Source organism: Rhodotorula toruloides (assembly GCF_000320785.1).
Source record: "Rhodotorula toruloides NP11 unplaced genomic scaffold Scaffold5, whole genome shotgun sequence".
NCBI lineage: Eukaryota > Fungi > Basidiomycota > Microbotryomycetes > Sporidiobolales > Sporidiobolaceae > Rhodotorula > Rhodotorula toruloides.
The window spans coordinates 318,787-345,139 of NW_015622965.1; the positions used below are offsets into that span (position 1 = coordinate 318,787).

The window sequence follows — 26,353 nt, forward strand, 5'->3', positions numbered from 1 at the left end:
TAACCGCTCTGAGCGCCTGGCTGCGCACCACCAGGCCTCTGTGTACCTTACATGCTACTCTAGGCGCCCTCGCAGACCTCTCAACGCCACACTCACTCGCCCCCGCCTCATCTCCCTTCGCGGCGACGGACGGTTCGGCAGACTCGACAACTCGCTCGTGACGGACAGTCTTCCGCTCGATATGTGCAGCTGGATTTTATGAGGTCTTGCGCTGGGCAGCGGAGCGAGCGACGCCGCTTTGCTGGGGAGAATGGCGCGATGGATTGCCAAGGGCCTGGGGCATCGAGTTGCGGTTCAGCATAATTCTGTTTCGCTGCTGACTCGAAGCGACAAATAACCTCGCTTGTAGGCTGTCAGTCCTTGCTCTCGGGGCATAGGGGACGGCGCTTGCACGCTCGCGCGAAGACGTTAAGCCATGCAGCACCGCTGGCTTTGCTGCTGCTCTTGTGCGTCTTGCCCGAGCGTGCTAAAGCTGCTCTATTCGTTGCACACCTCTCCAGGAAGAGCCATACGCCTTGGCACACGCTGGCTGGATCGCTTTCCTCCTGCTCCTTCTCAGCTAGAGCTCTCGCGTTCGCAGACTCTCCTATCTATTATTGGTGCAGAACGCCTTCTTCCTCTTTCATGCTGACAAACGCCTTGAACGCAGCCGCCTTGCCACGATTTGCGGCAGCCAACGGCGCCCTGTTCCTGTGAGCGATTCCTTCGCTCAGCAATCATCCTCAACCCTGACGACCCTCGCTAACATCGCCATTTGCGCAGAAAAGGACCGGGTGACAGGAGGCGCATGATACAGTGCCAGTCTCGCCTTCCAACTTTCCCTGACGTCTCTCTCCACGCCCGTTTCGCTCGCAGTCTGGTGCTGGGGATGGGACGGCGCCGGAGACCTCGAAGGTCCCGACGTTGAGTCTGTGTGGGAGCAAACGGTGCGTCGAGCCCGTGTTAAAGCTGCGTCTCTTTCACCTCAGCTCGAAACTGACCTTGGTGGAATCTTGCAGCCGAACCAGACGATTGACCCTATCGTTGTCCGACACGACCGCTCGTTCACCGCGACCTAAGTTAGACGCTGTGGCGAGCAGTTCGTCGAGCCGGCGAAAGAGCCGTACGGAGCGGATCACGAGATTCCCTTCCTCCTCAACGCGACAGCTCCCTCCTCCTTCTCATCAGGCATCTCCATCTCATCCTCTACGCCTCGTCACGCTGTCATCTCGCTCATGCCAGGCGTCTCTCAGTGCGACGCTATGCTGGAGAACAGAATCAACGCTAATATCTGGCAACATGGAAACGTAAAGAACCTAGCTACAGCAGGTACAACGAGTCTCGCTGGTCGTGTCGGAGAATAATCAGAAGCTGAACTGCCCGGGGAGTACGCCGCCAGTGAGTAAGCGCTTTGGTCCGACCCGTCGCCTCGAGTGACGGCGGAGCGACCGCGGGACCATGCTCCTCCTCCACCGACGTCGTGCCGGAACCTCCGCTTCGGCCTTGAACCACTTGACCTCCATCTTCTCCTCCGCGTCGTGCTTCTCCTGCTCGTGCTCGGCCGGCGAGAGCGTGTGGAAGGCGTCCTGCGCCGAGTGTTGTCGCCGCTCCGGGACGTTCGCCTCGAACCAGTCGGCGACGTCGTCGAGCTCCTCGTTCGTCCAGGTGTGCATCAAGCCCTCGTAGGTCTTGAACTTCAGGCGGGAGAGGTTGATAGGCGGGGTGCTCAGGCGAGAGACGCCCAGTTCCGCATTTTCGAGCCTGCGAGAAGGCGACGTCAGGGTTGCTTGCAAACGAGGAGCGCTGAAGAGACGCACGAAAGGAACGGATCTTCGCGACCGTGCATCCACAAGATGGGAGTGTCGCGAGCAGCGGGCGAGAAGACCTGGAAAGCGAGGCGGAGGTCAGTCTTCGACACACGGCTCGCAGACGGTTGGGCAACGCACCTCGTCGAGCTCCTCAATCATAGGCAGGAACGTCGAGAGAACAATGGCTGCCTCGATGCGGTTCTCGGAGCGGGCGGTCAAAGTCGAAAGGAGGGTCATGGCGCCGCCTGCTCACGAGGACCATCAGCTTCCAGCGTCGCTTGCGGGCGAGAGGTCGACTGACCTTGAGAGAAGCCCATGAGGACAATGCGAGGCTCCTTGCCGGCAGTCACCATCCGCTGCCGCTCCTCGTCAATCAGGCGGTTGAGCTGCTGCTGGCTGTGGACGTAGCCCTTGACGTCCTCGTCCTCGTAGACGTCTTCAAAAGTGTTATGTGAGCAAAGAAGGGGTCAGTAAGCGAGATCGGCCGAAGCGAAACTCTCTTGCGAGAGGCTCCAGTTCGCACACGGACGGAAGTCCCGCTCACTGGATGTCAAACCAAGCCCGCGTCTTCTTGCCCTCACGCACAGTCACGTTGAGATAGTCGGACGTTGGAGCAACCCTGTCGAGACGCGGAACCGCCAGGAAGACGACCGTTAATTAGCGCGTCGTAAACGGATGAGCGGAGCCCCCAACGCACCATCGGACCCAGGGGAACTCCTGCGGCATCGACCAGATGAACGGCCGGCCGTCTCCAGAGTCGCCCAAGCCGTGAATGAGGATGGCAGTGACCGTGTGATTGCCCTTCGCAGCGTCCTGGACAAAGATGCCGTCGGATTCGAAAGCGGTGGAGGGCGGCTCATGCATCTGCTCGACGAGTGTCGCAACTCGTTGCGTTGTCCCGAACATGCCGTGGAGAGAGTCGACGTAGGCTGCCGCTGCAGGCGGGACCGCCAGGGAAGACCGCGTTGCGTACAAGCCGCATCCCAGCGCGACCACAATAACGACAAAGGCTGCGAGGGCGCGAGGCGAGAGGAGGCGGCGGGTGCTGGGTCGCTTCGTTGTCGCTGGCAGAGGGGGCAATGCAGGCGTGTAGCGCTCCTTGGACGCTGCCGCGCCGAGGAGAGGGGTACACTTGTCGTCGTCGCCCAGCGACATCCGGGGCGAGGAGACGGCGGACGTTGAGGGCGTTGTGCTGGCGAGTAGCGGCGTGGCCGACATGGCGCCGAGCGAGTCGTCGCAGGCAGCAGGGGCGATAGCGAGTCGAGATGAGGGGCGAGGGAGGAGCGGGAGGAGTGAGAAAGCGCTTGACGGCCGGACCCCCGGAAGCGCGAGAATCAGGGCTGCGTGTCCAGCGATCTGCGCACGCCGCGACAGCGACGGTGGCTCGAAAACTCCCCAAACAGAACACGGTCCCTTGAGACAACGAGCCCAAGTCCTGCCAAGTCGAGAAATCTCGCCTTCTGCGGTCCTTCCAGCTCGTCCAACGAAGGCTGCTTGTGGACCTATGGAAGCCCGGACAAGCGTTGTTCCGCTCGCGCTCAGACCAAGCTCAGACAGCGCGGAACAAAGACTTGCCCCCGGAATGACCCTCCGCAAGCACGCAAGGGTCCGCTCAAACGCGATAGGACTGGCTGAATCTGGCCACGCCAAGCCATTCCGCCTGAACCGCACATGGTGCATTGCCCTCGGGTCGCAAGTGACGGACGTCGGGAGTTGCAAGGCTTGGACGAAGGAGACGAGCGAGGGGGCGGAAAGACACCGCGACTCAGGATTCTGGCGACAAGGCTCGGCGCCCTAAGGTGGATAGGGCGGTCAGGCGGTCAAGCGGATCCTTCGTTAGCCTGGGAAGCACCTGCCAGGCAGGGGCGCGCTGATCAGTCCTCGTTGATGAGCGTTGCGGCCGTGCGCCCGCGACGAGCATGCGGAAAGACAGGAGAGCGAGTCGGCGGCTGCGACGCTGGCGAGCAGCGTGAAGCGTCGATTGTGGTTGCTTCGGACAGTCAGCAACTGTCAGTGAAGCTGGCGAAGCGATGAAGCGGTGAGGAGAGGAGGAGGAGTTTGCGCCAGTCGAGATTCCGACGAGGTCGAAGAGGTTTGTCGCTGGACTTGCTTGCTGCAGCACTGCTGCTGGCTGTGCAGATACAGCAGGCGCGAACACAAGTCGCCACGACGAGGCATTTAAGAACCGAGAGATTCCCAAGTTTCGACAAACGGCTGTTTACAGCGAGCCAACAAGAGCGGACGACTCCCACAACAATTCGCGACAGTAACCCGGACAAGCCTTCCCTTCTCCCCTTCAATACCCGTAGCCGCCTCCGCCGCCGCGTCGTGCGCCCCAACCCTGATCCCTCGGCGCTCCAGGCGGCGCGAATCCTCCTGGCGACGCTCCTCCGTGCTGCTGCCCGTACTGCGCGTCCGGAGGCGGCGCGTTTCCCATCATGGCGAGCCGCGAAGGGTGGACGGGAGGTCCTCCGCGGCCTGCTGGTCCAGATGGAGGAGGAGGAGGGTAGCCGTAGCCCGTAGGCGGCGGCGGAGCGTATCCGTGCATCGCTGGCGGCGGCGGTGCGTAGCCCTGATGCATCGGCGGAGGCGGCGGCTGTTGAGTGGCCGAAGAACCGCCGAAACCGGGAAGGTTGTTGAGGAGAGAAGGGTTCGCAAGCAAGTTGTTGATTGTGTTCGGGTCGACCTGCGAGAGGAGAGACTGCATGACGGCTGGGTCGAAGCCTGCGTCGGCGGGCGCAGCGGGCGGAGGTGGCGGAGACTGGTAAGGCTGAGTTTGGTAAGGCGGGCTGAAGCCGGGCGGAGGAGGGGAGAAGCCGTGGACACCGTGCGGCGGGACAGGCGAACCACCGAATGGTGCGGCGGGAGGTGGAAGAGGAGATGCTGCTGGCGGTGCCGAGACGACTGGCGGAGGAGGCGCTGAGACGGCAGTCGGCTGCGGCTTGACAGTTGGCAAGGCACCCTTTTGCACGACGAGGACGGCGAGGATGAGGTCCTCGCTGCGCTTGCGCTTCTCGGGCAGGCAGTGCTCATCGACGAGCTCGACGTACTCCGGCACCGACGCGTCTCGCCGCAGCGGGACGATGTAAATGTCCTTGACAAGCTTCGACAGCTCCTTCGGCGGCTGAACGACGCCGACCCGGTCGCGCTTGAGGTACGTGTCGACGATGTGCTGATGCTTGGCGAGACAAGAGTCCTTGGTCGGCTTGTGAGGGAAGGCGGCGGAAGGACCGGTCGTGTCGGGCATGAGCGCGGCAATAATGAGCTCGCGCGTCGGCGCCAGCGCGCACTCGATGAGGTACTTGGTCGCCTTGGCGGTAGGGAGGCGACCGGCAGTCGTCAATCCGCGAGGAAGGAGCTTCGTCCAGGTTTCGAGCGACGAGCCGATTGGACGACCGCCGACCTGAATCGCGAACGCTGGGACACCACCTTCTTCGGGCACAATGAGGTCGCCAGCCCAGACGGGCGGCAAGTCGGCGAATGCGGGCGCAGGCGGAGGTGCAGGAGCGCGCTTCTTCGGCGAAGCGTCTGGATCGCGGAACAGGTCGTCCTCAAAGTCCTCGTCGATAGGCGCTCCCGCCTCGTCGTCTTCATCCTTCTCCTCTTTGGCCTCACCCTCGCCCTTGTCCTCCTGACCAGCGGCGTCTCCGTCCTTCGGCTCCTCCGTTGGCGTCGGCGAGGCAGCCTTGACCTTTCCCCAGATCGACGACATGTCGAAGCTCGACGTGCTCCCGCGCGGCTTGTTTGGAGCCGGCGGAGGCGACATGTCGTTCTCTATCTCATCCAGCTTGGGAGAGCCGGCAGGAAGGGCGGGCGAGCCTTGTTTCTCGAAGGTGGACGCATCGCCCGGGACGAGTGACGAGCGGTGGCGCGGCGTTGCAGTCGAGAAGAAGGAAGGTGAGTCGCGGTTGCCGGGAGACTGAGGGACGGGCGAGCCGGCGGCGGCGGGAGAACCGGCGAACGGTCCTGGCGAGTCGGCGGCGACCGAGTTGGACCGGTGTCGGTCCGCCTCCTTCTGCGCCTCTTCGCGGTTCTTCTGCGCCTCCTCCGCCTCGAGGATCAACTTCGCCTCGCTCTCGATCTCCTCCTCACCCTTGTGCGTCCGCTTGGCCGTCGGAGCCGCAAGAACCTCCTTGACCGAGTTGCGCAGACTCGCCGCGCGGACGCTCTCTGCCATGGCGCGCAGTTCGGGTGTCTGCAAGTCTTCGGCGGTGAGGTTGACGAGCTTGTTGGCGGTAAGCTCGTTGGCAGCGACGCGCGAACGGAGGTACGCGTTCGACTTGAGGTTGTAGTGGAGCGAGCGGAATTTGGCGCTGTACTTGGCACGCGGGCCGCGGACGTTCTTGTCGTCCGGCTCGGCGTAGCCTTCGAAGAGCTCGCCCTCGACTTCTTCGGCGAAAGCGGCGGAACGGATCTCGATGCCGGTCGAGTTGGCCGAGTCGGCGGCGGTTGCATCGGCGGCGTAGATGGACGAGAATATGCTCGTCAGTTGCTTGACAACGTGCGAGCGAGTCTTGTCCGAAGGCGGAACGGAGGTTGGCGGAGGCAGGGAAGGTTTGACGTCCAGCTGCGAGCCGGTGCCGCGCTTGGTCGGCGCAGACGGGCGCTGCAAACGCACAAATGTCAGAGATGAGATCACGAGAGAGAAGAGAAGAGACGGCGACGCACCCTGCGCTTCTTGGGCGCCTCGTCGTCCTCGTCGCTGTCATAGTCGTCGCTCGACTCCTCCGCACTCTCCTTCTTCCGCCTTATCCCCTTCCCACCCGTCGACTTCCTGCTCCTCTTCTTCGAGCCGTCCTCCTCAAAGTCCTCGTCGTCCTCGGGCTCAGGCTCTCCCTCGTCCTCCTCCTCGTCCTCAAACGGCTCGTCCTCGTCGTCGTATTGCCCGCCGTCGTCACCGCGCTTTGAGTAGAAGGTCGTGACAGGTGCGATGCGTGTTGATGAGCCAGTAAGCACTGCGAGAATGGGAAAACAAGGTCAGCGAGTTGTTCGAGCGCGTCGCAAGTTGCGGAGCCAGCGCGCCTCCCCTCGAGCGCTCGTCTCCCCTCCTCTTCCTCGCGACCTCGCTGCTCCCACCACGCCCCAACCGCTCAGAACGCCGCCAGAACCGCCTACGAGTACTGCTACAGCTGCTACACACGACCCATCGCCACGCTCGCCGCCCGCCTCGCACCCAGCTCGACCCCCACCCCCGCATCGCCCTCGCCTGCCAACCAAGGCCAGGCTAAGACTCGCCCGCTGCTCCTCAAAGTCTCGACCAGTAGTGTCACAGGCGTCGACTAGGGGAGGACAACGGCCTTTTGCAACGGGGGTGGTGTGAGGACGGGGGCTCTACGTGCGATAGGCAGGGCTGGGGCGTGCGTGCTGGTGCAATGCGGTGCGATTGCAGGCGGGGCTGCCGTGGCCCAGGTGGCGTAGCGACGGCGTGCAATGGCAGCGGCGTGTGCTCGAGCGCGGCCGGTCTCGGCGAGCGAGAGCGGCGGGACAAGCAGACGTCTAGGCTTGCGCCTCCTCCCTCCGCGGCGAGCGCTCGCCCGCAGACTGCCACATACAGGAAACGAGCCTGGGGTCGCACAGAACGGAACTGTCGAGAGCAGAGGCGGGAGAGGAACGAGAAACTCACTGCGCGAGGAACCCATGCCCATCTGCTCGCACATGTCGCACGAGTACGCCTCGATCTGACTCGCCACCTGGTCCGTCAAGCCGACGCATCCGAAGTGGAACCTGAGCGTAGCGAGAGGGCACAGAGCAAGCAGGCGAGAGCAGCGGGCGAAAGGCGAGGACGGAGACGGAGAGGAGGGGAAGGTCAGCTTACGGCTCACTCCGGGGACGAGGCAAGGAGTCGGACGCACCAGTTGCTGCAGTGCTCGCACTGAATCATGGGCTGTTCACCCGTGTCGTATCCGAGGCAGACGCAGTCTGTTTGGGTGCACCAAAACAACGGCGAGTCAGCATCGTCAGCACCAGGCGGAGGAGCAGCTCGCACGCACACAATGTCAAGTCCTGCTGTCCTCCGTAGGGTCCAAGCCCCGCCGACCCCTCCAGCGTGCCGTCCGCGACCTCCTCGTCAACCTGCTCCTGCGCGATCCCCGTCTCGCGCTCGATGGCCTGCTTCCCACGCGCGTTCTGCGCCCGCCCATTCTTCTTGACCGGCGCAGCAGCAGCCGAATAAGTCGTCTTTGTCGTGCTCGTGCTCGCACTCGCGCGCGGCGCGGGAGTCGCGGGAGAGGCAGGTCGGCCTCCGACAGCCCGTGGGCGCTCGCGCGAGAGAGAGGCGACGAGCAGGCGCGACTCGGCTGCGTCGAGTGCTCGTGCTGTGGGCTTGCGTTGTCGCCCTCCGACCATGGCGTAGCAGTGGGGGAGCGGGTGTAAGCGTGAGCGGTGGGAGCGAGAGCGCGAGAGCTCGCGCGATTTCGCCAAGTCGCAAACTCGCAACTTCAATTCGCTTCTACTGGCTTGTAGATGCTTGTGCTGAGCTGGTAATACGTACAGTGGATTTTGGCGAGCCAGCCGCGGGATCTCGTTCTTGTCTCGCTCGAGGCCAAACGAGGCGAGTTGACGGCAGTCTACGGTTTGCGAAGGAAGGGAGCTACATGGCGATGAATAAGCACGAGGACACGATGCAAGAGGAACAACCATTAGGAGGAGGCGAAGCAGAACGAGAGAGAGCGCCATCCTCGCACCCTCAACAGCACTTCCCGCCCAACAACCCGCCCTTCCCTCCCCCGGTCAAACTCCCATTCCAGCTGCTCACTCTCCGCAGCGCACGCTCGCCGTACGACACGCCTGAACCGGTCTTGTCCGGGTCGAGTTTGCCAGATTCGACGGCGAGGAGGATCGCGCGCGCGAGGAGGATGAAGGGCTGTACGCCGAGGCAGACCAGCCATCAGCAACAGGTTCGAGTGGAGATAGCTGCTGATCAAAGAGGTTCGCTCGCGCACCTGCTCGACGTTCTCGCCCGTCTTGCTCGATGTCTCGACGTACAGCGCGCCTGCGCCGTTCGAACGTCAGCTTTCTCCCTCCCCGCCCTCGAAAGCTCGGACGGACGACTCACCATGCTCCTGCGCCCACCGACTCGCCTCAAGATACGGCACCTGCCTGTCGTCCTCCTGATCCAGCTTGTTTCCGACCACAACCACCTCCAAGTCGGGGGACGCGAGTGCGCGGGCGTCGGATAACCAGCTCGTAAGGGATTCGAACGATCGTCGACTGTGCCTCAACCTGCTCAGTTCACGCAGGAAAGCGATGGGAGACGGACGGAGACGCACGAAGTGATATCGAACACCACCACCGCTCCACAAGCACCCCTGTAATAATTCCTCGTCACGCTCCTGAACCTTTCTTGGCCCGCCGAGTCCCAGCATTGGACTTTGAGCGTCTTGGAGGCGGCTGGGCGAGAGGAGGGGGAGGCGGAGGTGGAGATGCTGGAGGAGGAGGGGATGGAGGAGGGGAGGCGCATCAGGGTCGAGGCGAATTCGACGCCTGCAGTAAGAGCAGGTCAGCGAGTCCCGGGAGATGGAGGGAGGGAGTGGGCGGACCGATGGTATGAGGAGACGGATCCCGAACTGCGGTTTGCGAGCGGGTCAGCGTCTCTTTCGTGGGTAGGCGCGGCGAGAGGCAGCGTACTCCGGTCATTGAGGAAGTGATACAACAGGCATGACTTGCCGACGCCCGAGTCGCCTGTGAGGAAGTAAGAAGAAAGACGATCAGCAACATCTCCTCGGTCCTCCGCCTCCTCGTTCGAGCGAGAAGAGCGAACGCGACGTACCGATCAAGATGAGCTTCAGGAGGTAGTCTGTCATCCAGCACAAAGGACGGTTGTGGAGTCAGCCTCCCTCCTCGTCCAGCCATCCCCACTCCTCGCTCCCTACACCGCTCAACGAGGCGCACAGAAACGCACCGTAAAGTTCCGGTAGTTCTGGCCCCGTCGAACGCAGCACCGTATCGCGCCCAGTCGTCAGTTGCAGTTCCTTCACCGTACCCATCGTCTTCCCTCTTCTTGCTCAGCGTGGAGAGAAGCAGTGGGGAGAGGGCGCACCGGTAGCTGGGAGAGAACTAGAGTCGCCGTCCGCCATCGCTGGCATGGTAGTGGCTGGCTGGAGAGAAGGCAGTGGCTCTACGCTGAGTTCGGAAGGCGAAGAGGCTGGTGGGGAGAACGTGAGGGAGCGAGCGGGCGGGCGGGTTGGCTTGCTCGAGCTGGCGGCTGCTGTGGAAGAAGAGAAGGGTAATGCGCAGCGAGAAACGAGCAGCACGAAGGGCAAGCGCGGAGGAGGAGGACATCTTGGTCCCCGGACGCGTCGAGTACGCCAGGGGACAATTTGTGCCGTCCTTCCTTGCGCGGAAGACGCGAGGCGTAGCGTTCTAACTTCTCTCGGCGCTCGCCAGACCGCAAATCCGGCGCACGAACGAGTGTAAAGCCAATCTCTGCAACGAAGGGACTCGAGAGGGAGGGTAAGCCAGTGACGAGACAGAATGGAGAGTAGTGGAGGGAGGGTAGAGAGTGCAATATGTAAACCACAGCGGCCTGGCGAAAGGAAGATAAGAGAGAAGGCGCTGCGAAACCCGGTATGAAGATGGACGATGAAACTCCTCGTTCTGTTCCGGCTGGCGGTCGAGAGAGGAGACGCGTGGGCGAGGAAGTGAAAAACCGAATGAAGGAGACGAATGTGAGAGAAGAACCCAAGATTGAAGCAAGAGTAACCCGACGACGCTTGACCGAATGTGCGATCCGCGACGTGCTCGACTAGCGAGACGTGTATATGCGCGGTGGGGCTATTTCGGTGTCGTTAAACCCAGTATGCTGACGAGAAAGAGAGGCGCGAGGCGAGGTGGGAAATTATGCCGAAAGAATGGGGACAGGAAGCGGGAATGGTCGGAGGAAGTAGTGGTCAACTATGTAGCGGTTGGCGGCGGAGTCGGGGCGGAAGACGATGCTGGTTGCGAGGGGTATCGTGTATCGGGGTGGGTATCGGGGTGAGAGGGAGGGAAGAAGGAGCGAAGTCTGGCGGGAGGCGAAGAAGAGGGGGGTTTCCGTGTCTGCGAACGACGACTCGTAAGGCGGAGCTAGTCCAGAAAGCGAGCGTATCTCACGCACATGCGATCCTCTTTACCTCACTCCGCGCTTCACTCCTTCTTCGCCTCGCCCTCCCTGTTCGCCGGCGTTACTGAGCCCGCAGAACTCGCCTCGGACGAACCCGTCCCACCGCCCGTTCCTCCTCCTGTCTGCTGTCCCTCCTTTCCAGCTCCCGCGGAGAAACCGACCGTACTTCCTGGAGGCGAGTTGACGGTTCGGACGCGGACGACGTCGCAGGCGTTGTCTGCGGGCGGAACGAGGGACCGGGCGGATTTCCTCTAGTCAGCAATCTTGACATGCACGCAGCGTCACAACCATGCCGAGGCGGACGAGACTCTCTGGCGAGAGAGCCTGCCAAAGATTGGGTGAAAAGCGGGGACCCAAACGAAGGAAGAGAGGAGGGGGAACGAAGGGGTCCGAGGCGGCGAGAAGCGAGACGGGAACGAGTACGCACAGTGGACCATGCTCTCGCTGTATTCTGCGGTACGGTTGCCACAGTTTGGGCAGACCTGTCAGGCGAGAAGAACGGGGCGGATCAGCGGGCGGGAGGGGGACGAGGTATCCCGCTGGCCCTCCCAAGGCAACTTGGCTCGTCCGGGTGCGCGGGATAGGTGCAGCGAGTGCGACTCACGTAGTACACCATGCCTGTGCGCTGCGCCCGACCTGTGTAGGTGTTGGGCGAGCGGAGAGACTGAGAGGGTGTTGGCGAGGTCGCCTCGGGGGGTCGCTGCTCGCGGTTGGGCCAGTCGCTGTTTGGTCGGAGGCGGTCGTGAGCGTAGTCCAGCAGTCGCTCGTGAGCAGCAAGTCGCAGTCTGAGCGAGTTGGAGACGGCGAGAGACGCAGAGCTCTCGTTCACGTTGCCCACCCAGTGCTCGCTTGGCCTTCGCTCTCGCCGCGCCATCTCACGCTCTCACGAGTGGCCCAGTAAGCGAAGGCGGATCTCTACGCGATCACACTCAACTGCTACTCCCGCGCGCTCTCTACCCCGCCGCCGCTGTCCCTCCCTCTCTTCCTGCTCAAACTCGCGGAGCGGAACTGCCGCCGGCTTGCGCGTGTTCGCTCTTCGCGGTCGAGACTGCACAGAGTCGGCTCGCAATCGCTGATGAGATCGCGGGTATCGGCACAGTCGACCGCACAATTGCGCTCGACTCCAACTCGCTCGCGCTGCCAACGGCTGCCGCTGCGCCCGCTGCACCACTTGCGGGCGCGCTCTTCACAGCTGGACGACCTCGCTTGCTCGCTCGATGAGAAGCTGCGGGTTTTGATGCCACGCGGGACTCGCTCACCTTCCCTCCTCGCCAACTCTCCCCGTACTCCTTCATTACCACAGCCTCTTGTGCATTGCAAATCAGCCATAGAGAGACCCAAGAGAGACCATAGGAACCCGCAGAGCGAGGTGAAGACGCCGTGCCCACGACTCTCCTCCTCTCTCGCTTTGTTCGCTTTCCACGCTCAGGCCACGACTAGTTGCGCCTGGTGGCACGGCAGAGCACGCTCGTTCGCACACGCTCAGCCCGCGCACACGCACACCAGCTCGCCCCGACCGCGCGCGAACGTTAGCGACTCCCACCCCCTCCTCCCGCGACTCGAGGTCACCCTCGAACACCACCTTCACTCGGGACTAGCAGACCAGGCTACTCAGCAACCCACACACGACGCCCAGCTGTATGCCCACCTCGCCCGTGCCCTTCACCGAGGACCCCGCCTTCGACTCCTCGCGTCCCCCGCTCACACACCTAACCTCCGGCTCGTCGACCTCGTCCGCCGCGCTCTCGACACCAGCGACGTCCATCAGCACTCTGTCGTGGCCTTCGCCGCCGTGCGAACCCAGCCTCTCGACCCCCTCGCCCTTCTTTGGCGGCTTGTCTGCCCCACCACCCACCGCGACGACGACTTCCTCGCTCGACGCGTCCCCGCTCGCGATGGACACCATGTCCGAGCCTCTCGCGTCCTCGACACCCGTACACACATTCCCCACCTTTGTCCTCTCGCTCCTGACGGCGCTCGAGTCGGACCCAGCGAGCGTGCGGCACCACCTCGACAACCTCGCGCAGAGCCATGCCGCACCTGCCAACTTTCTCCCGACGCCGATGGGGAAACCGGGAGAGACGGATGCGATCGTCGCGAGTTTGTCGAGGATTGCGGATCGGTTGAGGGCCGCGGAGGAGCCGGTTTCGGGTGCCAAGTCTCGCAGCGTGGACGGCTTCGACGAAGCTGATCCGAATGGGCGAGTCGAGGCAGCTGCAGCGGGTTGCGCACCACCCAAGATGTCGACTCGTCGACCGTTCGTCCCCGGCGACTCGGTCGAACAGGTCCGCAAGAACTGCGAGGACCAGATCCAGGCGCTCAAGGTCCTTCATGCGGAAGAGCTGCACCGGGCTCAGCTCTCTCACGACAACGAGGTCCGGTGAGTGGGCGCATCAGAAGGTGGCGAAAAAGCGGGGACTGACCAGGTTCGAGGAGTACAGGTCGATAGCGGTCGTCACTTCCGCCATTGCGCGGGGAGAGTGCGTTGCGCCCGATTCCATCTCCGAAGCAGCTTGTCACTGACCCGCTCGCTCGCTCGCGCGCAGCTTGACGAAGACGATCGACGCCGAAGTCGAGGGCGAGATGGCCGTCTTGAAGGCGCGTCCTCCTTCCTCCTCTCCTTCTCCACCCTTACTAACATCTCCTTTCGCCCGACAGACAACCCTCAACGAGATGGTGTACAAGCTCCGCCTCTTCTCGAGCGAAGTAACCCGTGTCGCGCTCGATGTCGGCACGCGCGGAAAGTTGGGTGGGCAGGCGGTCGTGACGGGTGTTGAGGGGACCTGGCGAACCCGTGCGTTTTCCTCTCTTGCTTGCGAGAATGGGAGGAAGAGGCTGATCGGTTTTTTGGGCGGGTACAGTCACCGAGACCGTCAACCTTTTGGCCAGTCAGCTTACCGTCCAGATCCGGTGCGTTTCCCCTTCTTCCCAATGAGGAATGCCCTGACGCTTAGTCGGCGCGCCAGATCCATCGCCATCGTCACGTCTGCCATCGCCAGCGGAGAGTGAGTAGTTCTCGCTCCTCTTGCCTGAATTCTCGAACTTACTTCCTGCTTGCTCGCACAGTTTGTCAAAGACCATCGACGCCGAAGTCCAAGGCGAGATGCTCGACCTCAAGGTGCGCCCGCTCCTCCTCCCTTTCCGCCTTTGCAGGCAAAGACTGACGTCCCCTCTACCCGCAGTCCACGGTCAACGGTATGGTCCAGCGCCTGCGAGTCTTCGCAGCCGAAGTAACGCGTGTCGCGAAGGAGGTCGGGACGGACGGACAATTGGGTGGACAGGCGATCGTGCATGGTGTTGAGGGAACGTGGCGGGAGCTCACTGTGCGTACCAATCCTCTAGTGCCTTTGCGCGACCACTGATCAAGTTTCCATGCGGTGAACAGTTCAGCGTCAACTCGATGGCGGCCAACCTCACCCTCCAAGTGCGCGAAATCGCCTCGGTCACGAAAGCCGTCGCGAACGGCGACTTGAGCAAGACGGTCAACATCGAAGCGTCTGGCGAGATCCAAGAGCTCAAGATGACCGTCAACTCGATGGTTGCGCAACTCCGGCGGTTCGCAGCTGAAGTCACGCGTGTCGCGCTCGAAGTCGGGACGGAGGGTCAACTTGGAGGGACGGCGAATGTCGAGGGCGTGCAGGGGGAGTGGTCGAGCTTGGTCGCTTCGGTCAACCAGATGGCGAGCAACTTGACGCAGCAGGTTAGGTCCATTGCGGCGGTCACGACGGCTGTTGCCGAGGGCGACTTGTCGAAGAAGATTGACGTCGAGGTCAAGGGTGAGATGCTCGACCTCAAGCTCACGGTCAACTCGATGGTGCGTTCGCATCCTCCTTCGCCAGATGGGACTCGCTGACGACCGGACGTGCGACAGGTCGACTCGCTCCGTATCTTCGCCGCCGAAGTTACTCGCGTCGCCAAGGAAGTCGGCACGGACGGTCAGCTCGGTGGTCAAGCCTACGTCAGCAACGTCTCGGGCGAGTGGAAGTCGCTGGTGCGTTCCCTGCTTCGCTTTCGCCCGTGAGGATCTCGCTGACCTCGCTTCCGTTGGACAGGTCGACACGGTCAACGTCATGTGCGGCAACCTCACAGACCAAGTCCGAAGCATCGCCAAAGCCACGACCGCAGTCGCTCGCGGAGATTTGAGCCAGAAGGTCACGATCGAGGCGAACGGCGAGGTTCTCCAGCTTGTCGTCACCATTAACGAGATGGTCGACCGGCTTGCGACGTTCGCTTCCGAGGTTACCCGCGTTGCGCACGAGGTCGGCACGAAGGGTAACTTGGGTGTTACGGCCAAGGTCGACAACATCGAGGGGACTTGGCAGGAGATCACGTGCGTCCGCCGTTCCGCCCAACGCTAGAGATGGTCTACTCACCCTCTCTTGCCCACAGCAACAACGTCAACACGATGGCGCTCAACCTCACCTCGCAGGTCCGCGCCTTTGCGCAGATCTCGGCAGCCGCGACGGAAGGCGACTTCAGCTCGTTCGTCACGGTCGAGGCGAGCGGTGAGATGGATTCGCTCAAGAGCAAGATCAACAAGATGGTCTTCTCGCTTCGCGACTCGCTGCAGAAGAACACGGCGGCGAGGGAGGCGGCCGAATTGGCGAACCGCTCCAAGTCCGAATTCCTCGCCAACATGTCGCACGAGATCCGGACGCCCATGAACGGCATCATCGGCTTGACGGGCGTCACCCTCGAGACGGACCTCACGCGCCAGCAGCGCGAGAACCTCATGATCGTCTCGAACCTCGCCAACTCGCTTCTCCTCATCATCGATGACATTCTCGACATCTCAAAGATCGAGGCGGGTCGCATGACGGTCGAGCAGATCCCCTTCAGCGTCCGCTCGGCCGTCTTTGGCATCCTCAAGACGCTCGCGGTCAAAGCGACGCAGAGCCGGCTCGACCTGATGTACTCTGTCGAGAGTGACATCCCCGACCTCCTCGTCGGCGACCCCTTCCGCCTGCGACAAGTCATCACAAACCTCGTCGGCAATGCCATCAAGTTCACCCAGCGCGGCCAGGTTGCCCTCTCGTGCCGCCTCGGTGCAGCCGACCTCGAGGAGAAGACGTACCAGCTCGAGTTCTGCATCAGCGACACCGGCATCGGCATCAAGCCCGACAAGCTCAACCTCATCTTCGACACCTTCGCACAAGCTGACGGCTCGACGACTCGCAAGTACGGCGGCACCGGTCTCGGCCTTACCATCTCGAAGCGCCTCGTGCAGCTCATGGGCGGCGAGCTCTGGGTCACGTCGCAGTTCGGCCGTGGCTCGCAGTTCTACTTCACGATCCAGTGCAGGATCGGCGAGTGGAACCTCGACCAGGTCCGGCAGAAGACGCTCATCCCGCACCCTGGCCGGCGCATCCTCTTCATTGACACTCTGCACCATGACCCGAGCGTCATCGAGTCTGTCGAGCAGCTCGGACTCGAGATCACCGTCGTCGATACACTCGAGGAAGCGTGTCTTCTCGACCACTCGCAAACCGGCTACTTCGACACGGTCCTCGTCGACCAGCTCTCGGTCGTCGAGCGTCTCCGCGACGTCGAACACCTCCGCTACATCCCCCTCGTCCTCGTCACCCCGCAGATCCCGCAGCTCAACCTCAAGGTGCGCTCATCTGGCCTCTTCCCCTTGCACCACGGACTGACCCGCTTCCGTTCCGCAGTACTGCCTCGACTTTGGCATTGCCAACTGCGTCGAGTCGCCGACAAACGCGCAGGACATGTGCAATGCGCTCTTGCCGGCGCTCGAGGCGAGCAACCGGATACCTTCCGAGCGGGGCGGCGACGCCTCGTTCAAGGTCCTCCTCGCCGAAGACAGTGCGTGCACCGTGCCTGTCTTACTGGGCGATGCCTGACACCGGTCTCCCTCGCAGACATCGTCAACCAGAAGGTCGCGCTCAAGTTCCTCGAGAGTGCTGGACACCAGACTGAGGTGGTCGAGAACGGTGCTCTCGCGCTCGAGGCGGTCAAGAAGAATTTCTACGATGTGCGCCGTTCCCTCTCCATTCTCCAACGCTCGTACTGACGCACGCGAACGAACAGGTCGTCCTGATGGACTTGTCGATGCCGATCATGGGCGGCCACGAAGCGACGCAGATCATCCGCAAGTTTGAGCGCGAGAACGGCCTCGAGCGGCTACCGATTGTGGCGCTGACGGCGCACGCGATGCTGGGCGACCGAGAGAAGTGCATCGAGGTTGGCATGGGTGCGTTGCGGGTCTCGGCTTGTCCGAGGTCGCGGTGGCTGACACGGCTTGTCGCGTAGACGAGTACCTTACCAAGCCGCTTCGCAAGCCAGACTTGCTCGCCACGATCAACAAGGTGGTCTTGCAGGTGCGCTCGTCTCGCTTCAACTCGCCCAAATACTGCGCTAACGTCTCTCCTCGCTGCAGAGACGAGCTGGTCCGTCTCCTGCCACGTCCATCTTCCTGACCCACCCTTAACCTCATCTTGCACACATTGCGCTGGCGGTTCATCAGGCGTCTTTGCCGCCAAGTCAAACTCTCGCCAGAACGACCCCCAGCAATGAATCCTCCGCCAGCCCGTCACTCGCACCCTTCGACTGTACATTTGTCTCCGCGACGAACGCCGACGCGCCAACAACTTGTGCATACCTTCTCGCGTCGGCACTCGACCATACCCTTTCGTCTTCCCCTCGTTCCGCTCGCTCGCATTGTACGTCTACGTTCTCGCCTATCATGTCATCCTCTCCCCTTCTCCCTCCGTCCCTCCCCGAGCGACTCTCGCCATTGCCGCTGTGCGACGCAACCTCCCCTTCCTCTCTCCCGCTCTCTCTCCCTTTGCCGTACCCTCGCATCGTTTTGTCCGGGTTGTCCGAGTGTCTACTGTGTGTGTGTGTGTCTCTTGCATCGTGTGCGTTGTCCCGCATTCGTCGTCGCCAAGGAGAGCACTTCACCACCCCGCGCACCAACGCGAGCGCGACGAGAGGATCCTGCTCGGTTTGCGAGATTCCTTGGCGGACTTGCTTCGTGCTCGTTTGTCGTTGCTTTGTGTGTTTCTGATGCATGGCTCGCCGCGACAGCAAGAGCTGGCGACGGTCGCGCACGCTGTCGACGGCCTTCCTCGACGACGCTCTCCGCGACAACAAGACGTGCGTCGCTTCATCTCATCGCTCTCGCAGCACGACTTATCGGCGCGCTAGAAGAGCTGACCAGTGCGCCGGCAGACCGATTGCGAGACTCCGCCTGCGCCCGTCGTTCGCCCTGCCAGCGACCGCTCTCGCACTCTGCATCGTCTTCCTCCTCGTCGGCCGCTCGAACCACCCGCCCGACCCGGCACTCTCGAGATCCAGTCTTGCGGGACTCGCAGAGCTGGGCGAGCATCCCAACTTTGACTTTGATGCGCATCTGGAACCGGTGAAGCATAGGGCGGAACTCGAGGAGGAGGAAGAGGTGCAAGTCGCGGAAGAGGGAGGGGAGGAGGCTTTGGCGGACGCCGAAGGGGTGGAGAATGACGATGTGGACGACGTCGAGACGGCGACGGACCTCGAAGACGAGAGAGAGTCGGTTGGCTCCGCCCGAACGCAGTCCAACTCGCTCGTCAAGCCGTTCCTCCCTCTCACCTGCGAACCCTGCTCCCCCACCCTCGTCACCTCCGCCTCTTCATCCTCGATATGCGCCAAGTATCGACCGCCACCTTCTGCCGCTTCCTCCCCTCTCCACCCCGACATCCTCGACCACTCGATTCTCTTCGCCGGGACAGGGACAGAAGTCCGACGAGTCTTGAAGCGCGCAATGCGGAGTGCGCTCTATGGATTGAAGCGGCACAAGGAGGGTTCCGAGGGCGAGGTGCAGAAGTTTGAGGGGGAGGAACCGTTTCGGATCCTAGTTCTCGGCGGATCAGGTGCGTTCCGCCCGCTCTTCCTCCCTGCGACGCATGCTAATGACTCGGAAGACAGTCTCGAACTGCCGAGGCGTCGACCAGAAGACCGAGTGCTGGCACGCTCATGTCTTGCGGTGGTTCCAGCGGACGTTCCCGATGGAGGGCGACCGCGACCTTGTACCCAGCTCGCCTTCTCGGCTCTTTCCCCCTTCCTCTCGTCCTCGACTACATGAGCGCGACGCAGCGGAGGATGGCGACTCGAAGGCAGCTTTTCACCGACTTCGTCTCGCCAAGCGGGCTGCGAAGCGCAAGTCGAGCAAGAAGAAGCCCGGCCGCGCAAAGAGCAGCCACGCCGGTTCTCGACGCCGCCCCTCGACGCAGCTGATCAACGGCTCGAAAAGCGCGACCGGGTCCGCCTTCTTCGCCTACTGCTTCGAGGAAGAGATGACCCTCCGGCGGAAGAACCTCGACTGGGGCAAGGGGCCGGACCTCGTTATTGTCGAGAGCGGGGTGAACGATGTCTGGCCTGGAGGCGAACAGGCGACACGCGATTTCGAGAAGTTGCTCAGGACGCTCAGGTCTTTGCCGAGTCAGCCGGCGATTATCGCGCTCGAGGCGGCGAGCTTGTTACTCGCTTCGACGACGGCGGCGACGGCGAACGCAGAGTACGACCATCTCCCCGCCGCGCACTTCTACGACATCCCCGTCCTCTCCGTCAAGCACGCGCTCTTCGGTCCCGTACACGGCCTCTCGTCCGGCTCTACGTCTGGCACAGCGTTGAAAAAGATCGACGACCTCTTCCTCCCCGATCTGCACCACCCAAACGATCGAGGTCATGAACTCCTCGCCGATGTCCTCCTCGCCTACCTCGAAGAGCAGGCCTGTCTCGCCCAGCAGGAAGTCATGGCCGCCGCCACGTCCCGCCTGAACGCTCATCAAAGCGGTCTGCGACTCATAGGTGGTCGAAGGGACGGCGACGTGGATCCGCTACTCGACTATCCTCCTCGGAAGGACGAGTTGGTCCGTCCTCTCCCCGCACGAAGCCTCTTTACGCCTTTCTCGTTCGACAAGAAGGGCCATACGGTCGACGAGGGCATGTGGGAGTTGCCGAAGCCTACGTGCATCCAGGTCGGGAACGCGAAGTCGCTTGTCGAGCCGGTCAAGAACAAGGGGTGCGTCCTCGCCATCTTCTCACTCCCTACTCTCCCGCTGACGACGATCACGTGACAGATGGTCGAAGCTCGCCTGGGCGCGCGACAAGCAGTACCTAGCGGCGAGCAAGCCCGGCTCGAGCGTGACTTTTCGCGTTCAAGTCGGTGCGGGCGGGACTATCCTCGCGGACTGGCTGCACTCGCGCTTCTACGACCTCGGGGACGTTCTCGTTTGTGCGTGCAGCTCTTGACCTCGTTCAATCGGGTGCTCGGCGCTGACAATCCTTCGCCTTTCGCAGACCTCGACGGCGACCGTTCTCGCGGCAAGCAGCTCGCCGGCTGGTGGGATCTCGGCTGGAGCATCGGCGTCCCGACGGAGGTCTTCAAGGACGTCTCGCCAGGCGACCACGACGTGACGTTCGAGTTGCTGCCGGCCAGCAAGTCGTCTCATCCTTCGAGCAAGAACGTCAACTTCCGCCTCATCGGCCTCATCTCGACCTGAGCCTGCCTTCGCTGTACCCGTTGTTGTACACACTATCGCTCGCCTGCATTGTTCACTTCGTTATGTATATGTCGCCGTCGTCGCTGCCGGCTTGCTACCGGACTTGGCTCCGCCCCACAAACCGCAGCGATCCTTCGGAGCCGGCTTGCTCAACCGTCCGACTTTCGCTCTCTTCTTCTCCACCGCGCAACTTGACGACGACGACGACAATGGCACCCGCAGACGCAATCCTCGTCGAGATCCAGGCGCCATTCGCCATCGTCACCCTCGTGCGTCCCGCTTCCTCCTCGTTGCGCCAGCTTTCCCCGCCGACAAGTTCGCTCACCTCATCCTCTCGTCCGCACGCAGAATCAGCCGCAGAAGAAGAATGCTCTCGACTCGACACTCTGTGCGTGCGGATTGACTTCTGATGCGCGGAGACGTCGACTCACCGTTTCCTCGCTTCCTCCTCGCAGACAAGCGGTTGTCGTCCATCTTGCAGGTACACCGCACTATTATGCTTTCCTTCACAACTATAACTGACTCGCTACGTGTGTCGACAGGACATCGACCGCAAGCCCGAAGTCTTCGTGACCGTCCTCACCGGAAAGGGCGACTTCTTCAGCGTCCGTCTTCTCCCTCTCACCGTACACTTGACCTTGCAAACCCATACAAATTCTACAGGCTGGAGCTGATGTCAAGGCTACTCGGGAAGATTTCAGCGGCGAGGACGCTAGGGTTCGTCGCTTTTCCTTGTCTTTCGCCGACTGGAGTTCATTGTCCAGCTCGCAGGTCTCGGCGCTTGAGCGGCTGAGCGGCGGTAACCTCGACCTTACGCGATGTGAGCATACCTTCGACCCTCCACGAAAGGCTACGCTGACATCGGGTTTGCGCGGCAGCCTTCTACCGGCACAGCAAAATTCTCGTCGCTGGACTCAACGGTCCGGCGATCGGCTTGTCTGCGGGTACCTTCCACTCGTCGCCCATCTCGCTTGTGCTCATACTGACAGACCTCGCTTTGCAGCTCTGCTAGGCGTGCGTCTTCACCTGCCGCTGACCCCGTCGCCTTCCTAACGAATCTCGCAACAGTACTGCGACTTCATCTACGCCGTCGAGAACGCCTACTTCCTCACGCCTTTCTCAGCAATCTCCCTCGTCTGCGAGGGCGGCGCATCGCAGAGCCTCGTCCAGCGAATGGGTCTCGCAAAGGCGAACGAGTGCGTCCCCCTTCCCTCTTTCCTCCTCATGCGCAACGCTTACAGTTTTTGTGCAGGGCTCTTCTGTTTGGCAAGAAGCTTTCGGCGCAGGAGCTCCACCAGAACGGCTTCTTCAACGGCCTCTTCCCGCCGCAGCCCGACACGTCTTTCCGCAAGGCGCTCCTCGCCGCGCTCGAGCAGCAGCTTGCCGGTCTCGAGCTTGACGCGGTGCGTTCGTTCTTCGTGGCTTTGGGACCAGAGCGAGACTGACGGGAGGAGGACGCGCAGATCGTCAAGTCGAAGCAACTCATCCGCGCTGCCTTGCCCGACCCCGAGCAGGCGTGAGCTCCTCGTTCCTCCTTTGGCTCTCCGACGACCTCGTTCGACGCTGACGAAGTCTTTGTGCCACGCAGCAACACCCGCGAAGTCTTCGCCGGCGCCGAGCGCTTCGCAACAGGCAAGCCGCAAGCACGCTTCGCCCAACTTGCCTCGAAGCAGATGCGTCACAAGATCTAGATGCGCACATCGCAGGCGTCGCATGCGTTCTGCGGTTGGTGTACTTTTGCAGGTCAAGCGGGCAGAGTACGGCTGGGTCTAGGATTGCGAGGCTAGGTATTGCGAATCAGTAGTGACGGCAAGCGACATGCGAGAGAGACGACAAGCGTGAGATGCGAGCGTGCTAGACGGTCGGTCCCCATTTTGCGGCGTCGCTTTCGGCGCCGTGGTCTTCGAGGCCGAAGCGGCGCTTGACGAGGCGGACGGCTTCGGGGTCGCCGGTGTTCTGTCAGAGCAGTAGTTAGCATCGACGAACTGAGCGCTCGATCGCATCCAAGCCTTCCCGGCTTTCGGCCAGGAGGGGACTCGAGTCGGAGTCGGCAGTCTGCGCTTGCTCACCTTGGTCAACTCGTCCGAGATCTTGACGCAAAACTGGTCGTTGATCGAGTAGAGCTGAGAAAGAGAGGAGGTCAGTCACTAAGGCGGTAGTAAAGCCCTTTGGGCTAGCACAGAAGCGCAAACGCACCTTGATGACCATGTTGAGCTGAAGGAGCGTACGGCGGAGGCTTAGCGGCTTTCTCCCGAGCAAGGACATGAAAGGGAACGCACCGCCTTGCTCTTCGCACCCTCTGTCCGGATTGGCCCGTCTCCAAGGTGCTCCTGCTGCTCAGGTTGCTCGACATGGCGGAAGTCTGCCGAAGCAGGAGCAGGGTCAGCTCGAGTTCGAGAACGGTAAAGCAACTTCGCGCACCATTCGTCAAGTCTGTGCCGACGCCGAAGGAGCAGCCGATGCCGGCTTTGTCCGACGCCTTCTTGAGCTCGAGGCAGCGCTTGACGTCGAGCGAGTCGGAGAAGACGACGATTTCTGCGGACAAGCATTCCGTCAGTCGCAGGCTCATGCGACGGAGGCGAGAAAGTACGCACTCTTGCTAGGATCCGCGCCGACCCTTTGGAACGCCTCCTTCGCGACCGGGATGAACTTGAATGGATCGCCCGAGTCTTGCCGCAATCCTTTCCACCGTCGTGCGCGCTCGGGGTTGGAGACAAAGTCGTCGAAGAACGGCTTGGTCGTGAAGGTGTCGGTCAAAGCAATGCCGAGCGAGCCGTCCGGGTAGATCTGCGAATCGTGCGCGTCAATGGGCTTTCTCCTTGCGATTGCCGCGCCGCAGCTCTGTATTGACAGGCGCACCTTCTCCCACATGTCCATCATGCGCCCGTTGCTGCCCTCGTACCCTTCCAGCGCCGCGATGCCCATGATCAATTCGTGGGCTATCTGCAGTCCGTCCGGTCAGTTTGCGCTGCACTGTGTGTTAACCTAAACCTAGAGCTGTACCCACCGTGCCAATCGGCGCCAAATCGTACTTCTGCGCAAAGTGCACGTTCGAAGTCCCGCTCAACTTGCCGCCTTTGCCCTCCTTGCCGTTCCCGCATTCCTCATTCGCCTTGATCAGCCCGCGCATGACAATGTCGTGGGCCTTGTACGTTCGTCGGCGGCGCGAGCCGAACTCGGAGAGGATGCAGCCGGCGCGGTAGAGGGCGAGTCCTTTTTGGCGAGCGTTCTCTGCGAGCGTTATCCGCGTTGTGAGCGAGCGAATCACGGACACCCAGCCAGATGTCAACCAACTCACCGTATTGTCCGACGTAATCCCACTTGGTGTCGACGTGCGTGAAGTAGGCCTCCGAAATGATCGACATCAACGGGACCTGCAAACGAGCTGTTGGTAAGCGAGCTCGCCGTGCAACCTCGTTAGCCCCGCCGCGAGCGCACCTCGTACAGGATCGTCTCGGTCCACAGGCCGTGGATCTCGAGGTCGAACCCTCCCCACTCGGTGCCATCCGCATCTTTCTCTCCGTTCGGCACAAACTCGACCTTGACCTGCTCGTCTGGTCGCAAGCGGAAGTTGGAAAGGTAGTCGAGGTAGGATTTGGGGAAGTAGGGGCAGTGGCGTTCGAGGAAGGCGCGTTCTTCGGGCTGGAGGCGGAGCGTTCCGAGGTCTGCATGCCACACTCAAGCTATCAGCGACTGTCTGAGCGAACAGAACCGCCTCGCCTTCGAGTCAACGGGGTCAAGCGAGACTCACGCTTGATAGCGGCAAGGACGGCGTCATACATCGGTCGGGTGAACTTGGTGCCGCTGCGGTTCGTGAAGCGGTACTTGACGTTCACACCGGGATACGCTTCCAGGACCGCATACTGCCTGTTGACCCGGGATCGTCTCGATGAGCGCATCAGCTTGTGGGCCACGACGGGGCGCGCTGGGGGGTTGAACGCACATGGACAGCTTGTACAAGTCGACATCGAGCAAGCTCTGGATGTAGCACTCTGGCGGAGGCGAGGCGTCGGCCATTGCAGTCGTCGAGAGTTTCGGAGACGATGAAGAAGTGGGGAGGACGCGGACGAGCTGGCGGGGGCAGGAGGGGTACGGTCTGTCTCAGTGGGTGTGACAGAGCCTATCTGCCAGTCTTTCGAGCGTTTCGGAGCGAGCGAGCTGTTGTGGACGAGGGGAACCTCCTCCCGACCCTGTTGAGGAGCGACTTGTCACTCGCTTGCGCTTATCGGGGCTGAAGATGGATCACGAGCATCCTCAAGACCATGCTCATGGTCACGCACACGCTCACGGCCACTCCCACGACTCAGATCCGCCTGCTGCCTCCGACTCTTTCGACGAGGCTGCTCACCAGGCGCAAGTTCAGGCTACGTTTGATTTGTACCGACGAGCTGCACTCTCATTGAATCAACGACGACGGGCGGACTTCTACGCCCTACCGAAGCGGCATCGGGACTTGCTACCCGACTACAACTCGCTTCTTCGAGAAGTTCGTCCCCTTTCCCTCCTGATCTCGCTGTTCACTTGGTTAATCGAGTTCTTCCACAGGTAGACGAGAAGCTGGAAGTCAACGCTGAACTTGTTCAGCGCATGATCGAGGCGAACCCGTTCCCGCCGCCCGAGGACGCTGCTCTTAACGCGCCTGCGCCGACCGACGCCGACCATGAGGTGCGCAAACGCCTATCTTCAAACGTATCACAGGCTTCTGATACTGTTGCGCGTTCTCGCAGCGTTTGCGCAGCACCTTGCGACAGTGCGTGCGGGATTGGAGCGAAACGGTGGGTTTAGCCGAATCTGCGTGCCCTTCTGCCGACTCACGCTCTTTGCATGCGCCTCAGGGAAGAAACGAGCGCGACACGGCGTATCAACCGATCCTCGACTCGCTCACAAGCTGCTTCGCACAGCTGTCGCCGAGCGAAAAGTGCGTTTTTGCTGGCTTATCGCGCAGGTCCTCCAGGCTGACTCGCTCGCGCTGTACAGAGCGAATGTCAAGGTTCTCGTGCCCGGCGCAGGTCTCGGTCGGCTGGCGTGGGAGATAGTAAGGGCGGGCTTCTCCTGCCAGGCAAACGAATTCTCGTTGCACATGGTGAGTCCCGCTAATCTCAGCTGCAGGAGTGTGCCTGCACTGAGGGAATCCAACTTGCAGCTCATCGCCTCATCCTTCATCCTCAATAACTGCTCGACGCCAAGCGAGTTCACCCTTCACCCGTACCTGCACAGTTTCAGCAACATTCGTTCGCGGGAAGACCTTCTCCACCCCTGCCTAATACCCGACGTCGCGCCGAACGACATTGCCGGCGGTGAAGCGGAGTTCTCCTTCGCGGCAGGCGACTTTCTCGAGGTGTACGGCGATGCGCCGGGTGCGTTTCCGCCGTTTGCTTCTTCCGAATGAACTCTAGCTGACTAGACACTCTGCCAGGCTCATGGGACGTCTGCGTGACGTGCTTCTTCCTCGATACCGCGCGTAACGTCGTCGCGTACCTCGAGACCATCCACGGCTTGCTCAAGCCAGGCGGCCTCTGGATCAACCTCGGTGCGTTTTCCCATCGCAAGCAGGCGCTCAAACTGACGCGCCGCTTGCAGGACCAACTCTGTGGCACTTCGAGGCGGATCGAGACTCGAGTTCGCTCGAGCTGCCGCTCGAGGACGTCAAGGCACTGGCTCGCAAGATCGGGTTCGAGCTATCAGTGCGTTTCGACTGCCTGCCTCTGTGCTGCAAACGTCGTGCGACGGCTGAAATCGTCCACGCAGGACGAGCGCGAGGTCAAGACGTGCTACACGACCAACCCGCTCTCGATGCTGCGGCACGAGTACACAGCTGCGTTCTGGACGGCACGCAAGGTGTAGACGGTCTTCTCGCTCCAGCAAACCGTCACGAAGTGCGTTGCAGGCCGGTGAGCAGGCATTCCGCGCATCCTTTGACTTCCTTCGATCAGCGTCGCCGCTCGCACCCCTCATCGCTCGCACCC

The 26,353-nt window shown here is 61.9% G+C and overlaps 10 protein-coding genes across 10 annotated transcripts in view; 5 read left to right on the forward strand and 5 right to left on the reverse strand.

The window, feature by feature from the left end:
- The window catches only part of RHTO_06835 (capsule protein, glycosyltransferase family 69 protein), a gene marked incomplete at both ends in the record, with an annotated part of 3,098 nt that extends 2,040 nt beyond the window's left edge, over positions 1-1,058 (forward strand). The window contains 2 exons of the mRNA XM_016420494.1: positions 856-926; positions 999-1,058. Of these exons, the coding sequence (XP_016274895.1) occupies positions 856-926; positions 999-1,058 (131 nt within the window). The remainder of the gene's footprint in view (positions 1-855; positions 927-998) is intronic.
- Positions 1,059-1,343: 285 nt separating this feature from the next.
- On the reverse strand, positions 1,344-3,005 carry RHTO_06836 (phospholipase/carboxylesterase family protein; the record flags this gene model as incomplete). Its single annotated transcript, XM_016420495.1, has 6 exons — positions 1,344-1,740; positions 1,797-1,864; positions 1,926-2,032; positions 2,089-2,223; positions 2,369-2,406; positions 2,485-3,005. The coding sequence occupies 6 exons, from the start codon at positions 3,003-3,005 to the stop codon at positions 1,344-1,346; spliced, it is 1,266 nt and encodes a 421-aa protein (XP_016274896.1).
- Positions 3,006-4,083: 1,078 nt separating this feature from the next.
- On the reverse strand, positions 4,084-8,132 carry RHTO_06837 (zinc finger protein; the record flags this gene model as incomplete). The annotated part of the gene is made up of 5 exons (XM_016420496.1): positions 4,084-6,393; positions 6,456-6,742; positions 7,411-7,511; positions 7,640-7,706; positions 7,778-8,132. 5 exons carry the CDS (start codon positions 8,130-8,132, stop codon positions 4,084-4,086), a joined length of 3,120 nt encoding a protein of 1,039 aa, XP_016274897.1.
- Positions 8,133-8,472: 340 nt separating this feature from the next.
- RHTO_06838 (Ras-related protein Rab-4B) lies at positions 8,473-9,871 on the reverse strand (the record flags this gene model as incomplete). Its single annotated transcript, XM_016420497.1, has 9 exons — positions 8,473-8,649; positions 8,729-8,778; positions 8,842-8,996; positions 9,056-9,269; positions 9,326-9,352; positions 9,414-9,467; positions 9,556-9,582; positions 9,688-9,705; positions 9,826-9,871. The coding sequence occupies 9 exons, from the start codon at positions 9,869-9,871 to the stop codon at positions 8,473-8,475; spliced, it is 768 nt and encodes a 255-aa protein (XP_016274898.1).
- Positions 9,872-10,910: 1,039 nt separating this feature from the next.
- RHTO_06839 (uncharacterized protein) lies at positions 10,911-11,761 on the reverse strand (the record flags this gene model as incomplete). Its single annotated transcript, XM_016420498.1, has 3 exons — positions 10,911-11,104; positions 11,315-11,369; positions 11,492-11,761. The coding sequence occupies 3 exons, from the start codon at positions 11,759-11,761 to the stop codon at positions 10,911-10,913; spliced, it is 519 nt and encodes a 172-aa protein (XP_016274899.1).
- Positions 11,762-12,527: 766 nt separating this feature from the next.
- On the forward strand, positions 12,528-17,335 carry RHTO_06840 (protein-histidine kinase; the record flags this gene model as incomplete). The annotated part of the gene is made up of 16 exons (XM_016420499.1): positions 12,528-13,267; positions 13,329-13,367; positions 13,434-13,681; positions 13,749-13,797; positions 13,854-13,892; positions 13,954-14,005; positions 14,070-14,210; positions 14,273-14,701; positions 14,759-14,878; positions 14,940-15,217; positions 15,277-16,498; positions 16,557-16,710; positions 16,767-16,879; positions 16,936-17,098; positions 17,158-17,225; positions 17,285-17,335. The coding sequence occupies 16 exons, from the start codon at positions 12,528-12,530 to the stop codon at positions 17,333-17,335; spliced, it is 3,906 nt and encodes a 1,301-aa protein (XP_016274900.1).
- A 582-nt stretch (positions 17,336-17,917) lies between these two features.
- Positions 17,918-20,387, forward strand: RHTO_06841 (putative CAP64 protein; the record flags this gene model as incomplete). The annotated part of the gene is made up of 5 exons (XM_016420500.1): positions 17,918-18,003; positions 18,079-18,755; positions 18,811-19,906; positions 19,965-20,119; positions 20,185-20,387. 5 exons carry the CDS (start codon positions 17,918-17,920, stop codon positions 20,385-20,387), a joined length of 2,217 nt encoding a protein of 738 aa, XP_016274901.1.
- Positions 20,388-20,596: 209 nt separating this feature from the next.
- Positions 20,597-22,078, forward strand: RHTO_06842 (peroxisomal 3,2-trans-enoyl-CoA isomerase; the record flags this gene model as incomplete). Its single annotated transcript, XM_016420501.1, has 12 exons — positions 20,597-20,656; positions 20,736-20,775; positions 20,843-20,868; positions 20,930-20,992; positions 21,051-21,104; positions 21,159-21,207; positions 21,266-21,331; positions 21,391-21,401; positions 21,456-21,583; positions 21,640-21,790; positions 21,851-21,903; positions 21,976-22,078. The coding sequence occupies 12 exons, from the start codon at positions 20,597-20,599 to the stop codon at positions 22,076-22,078; spliced, it is 804 nt and encodes a 267-aa protein (XP_016274902.1).
- Positions 22,079-22,241: 163 nt separating this feature from the next.
- RHTO_06843 (nicotinate phosphoribosyltransferase) lies at positions 22,242-24,404 on the reverse strand (the record flags this gene model as incomplete). Its single annotated transcript, XM_016420502.1, has 12 exons — positions 22,242-22,343; positions 22,457-22,510; positions 22,584-22,601; positions 22,667-22,749; positions 22,809-22,922; positions 22,982-23,174; positions 23,247-23,330; positions 23,395-23,618; positions 23,686-23,761; positions 23,826-24,052; positions 24,139-24,254; positions 24,331-24,404. 12 exons carry the CDS (start codon positions 24,402-24,404, stop codon positions 22,242-22,244), a joined length of 1,365 nt encoding a protein of 454 aa, XP_016274903.1.
- A 220-nt stretch (positions 24,405-24,624) lies between these two features.
- On the forward strand, positions 24,625-26,231 carry RHTO_06844 (UPF0586 protein C9orf41-like protein; the record flags this gene model as incomplete). Its single annotated transcript, XM_016420503.1, has 9 exons — positions 24,625-24,873; positions 24,933-25,052; positions 25,115-25,162; positions 25,223-25,305; positions 25,365-25,470; positions 25,531-25,744; positions 25,804-25,917; positions 25,968-26,071; positions 26,136-26,231. 9 exons carry the CDS (start codon positions 24,625-24,627, stop codon positions 26,229-26,231), a joined length of 1,134 nt encoding a protein of 377 aa, XP_016274904.1.
- Positions 26,232-26,353: the final 122 nt, after the last annotated feature.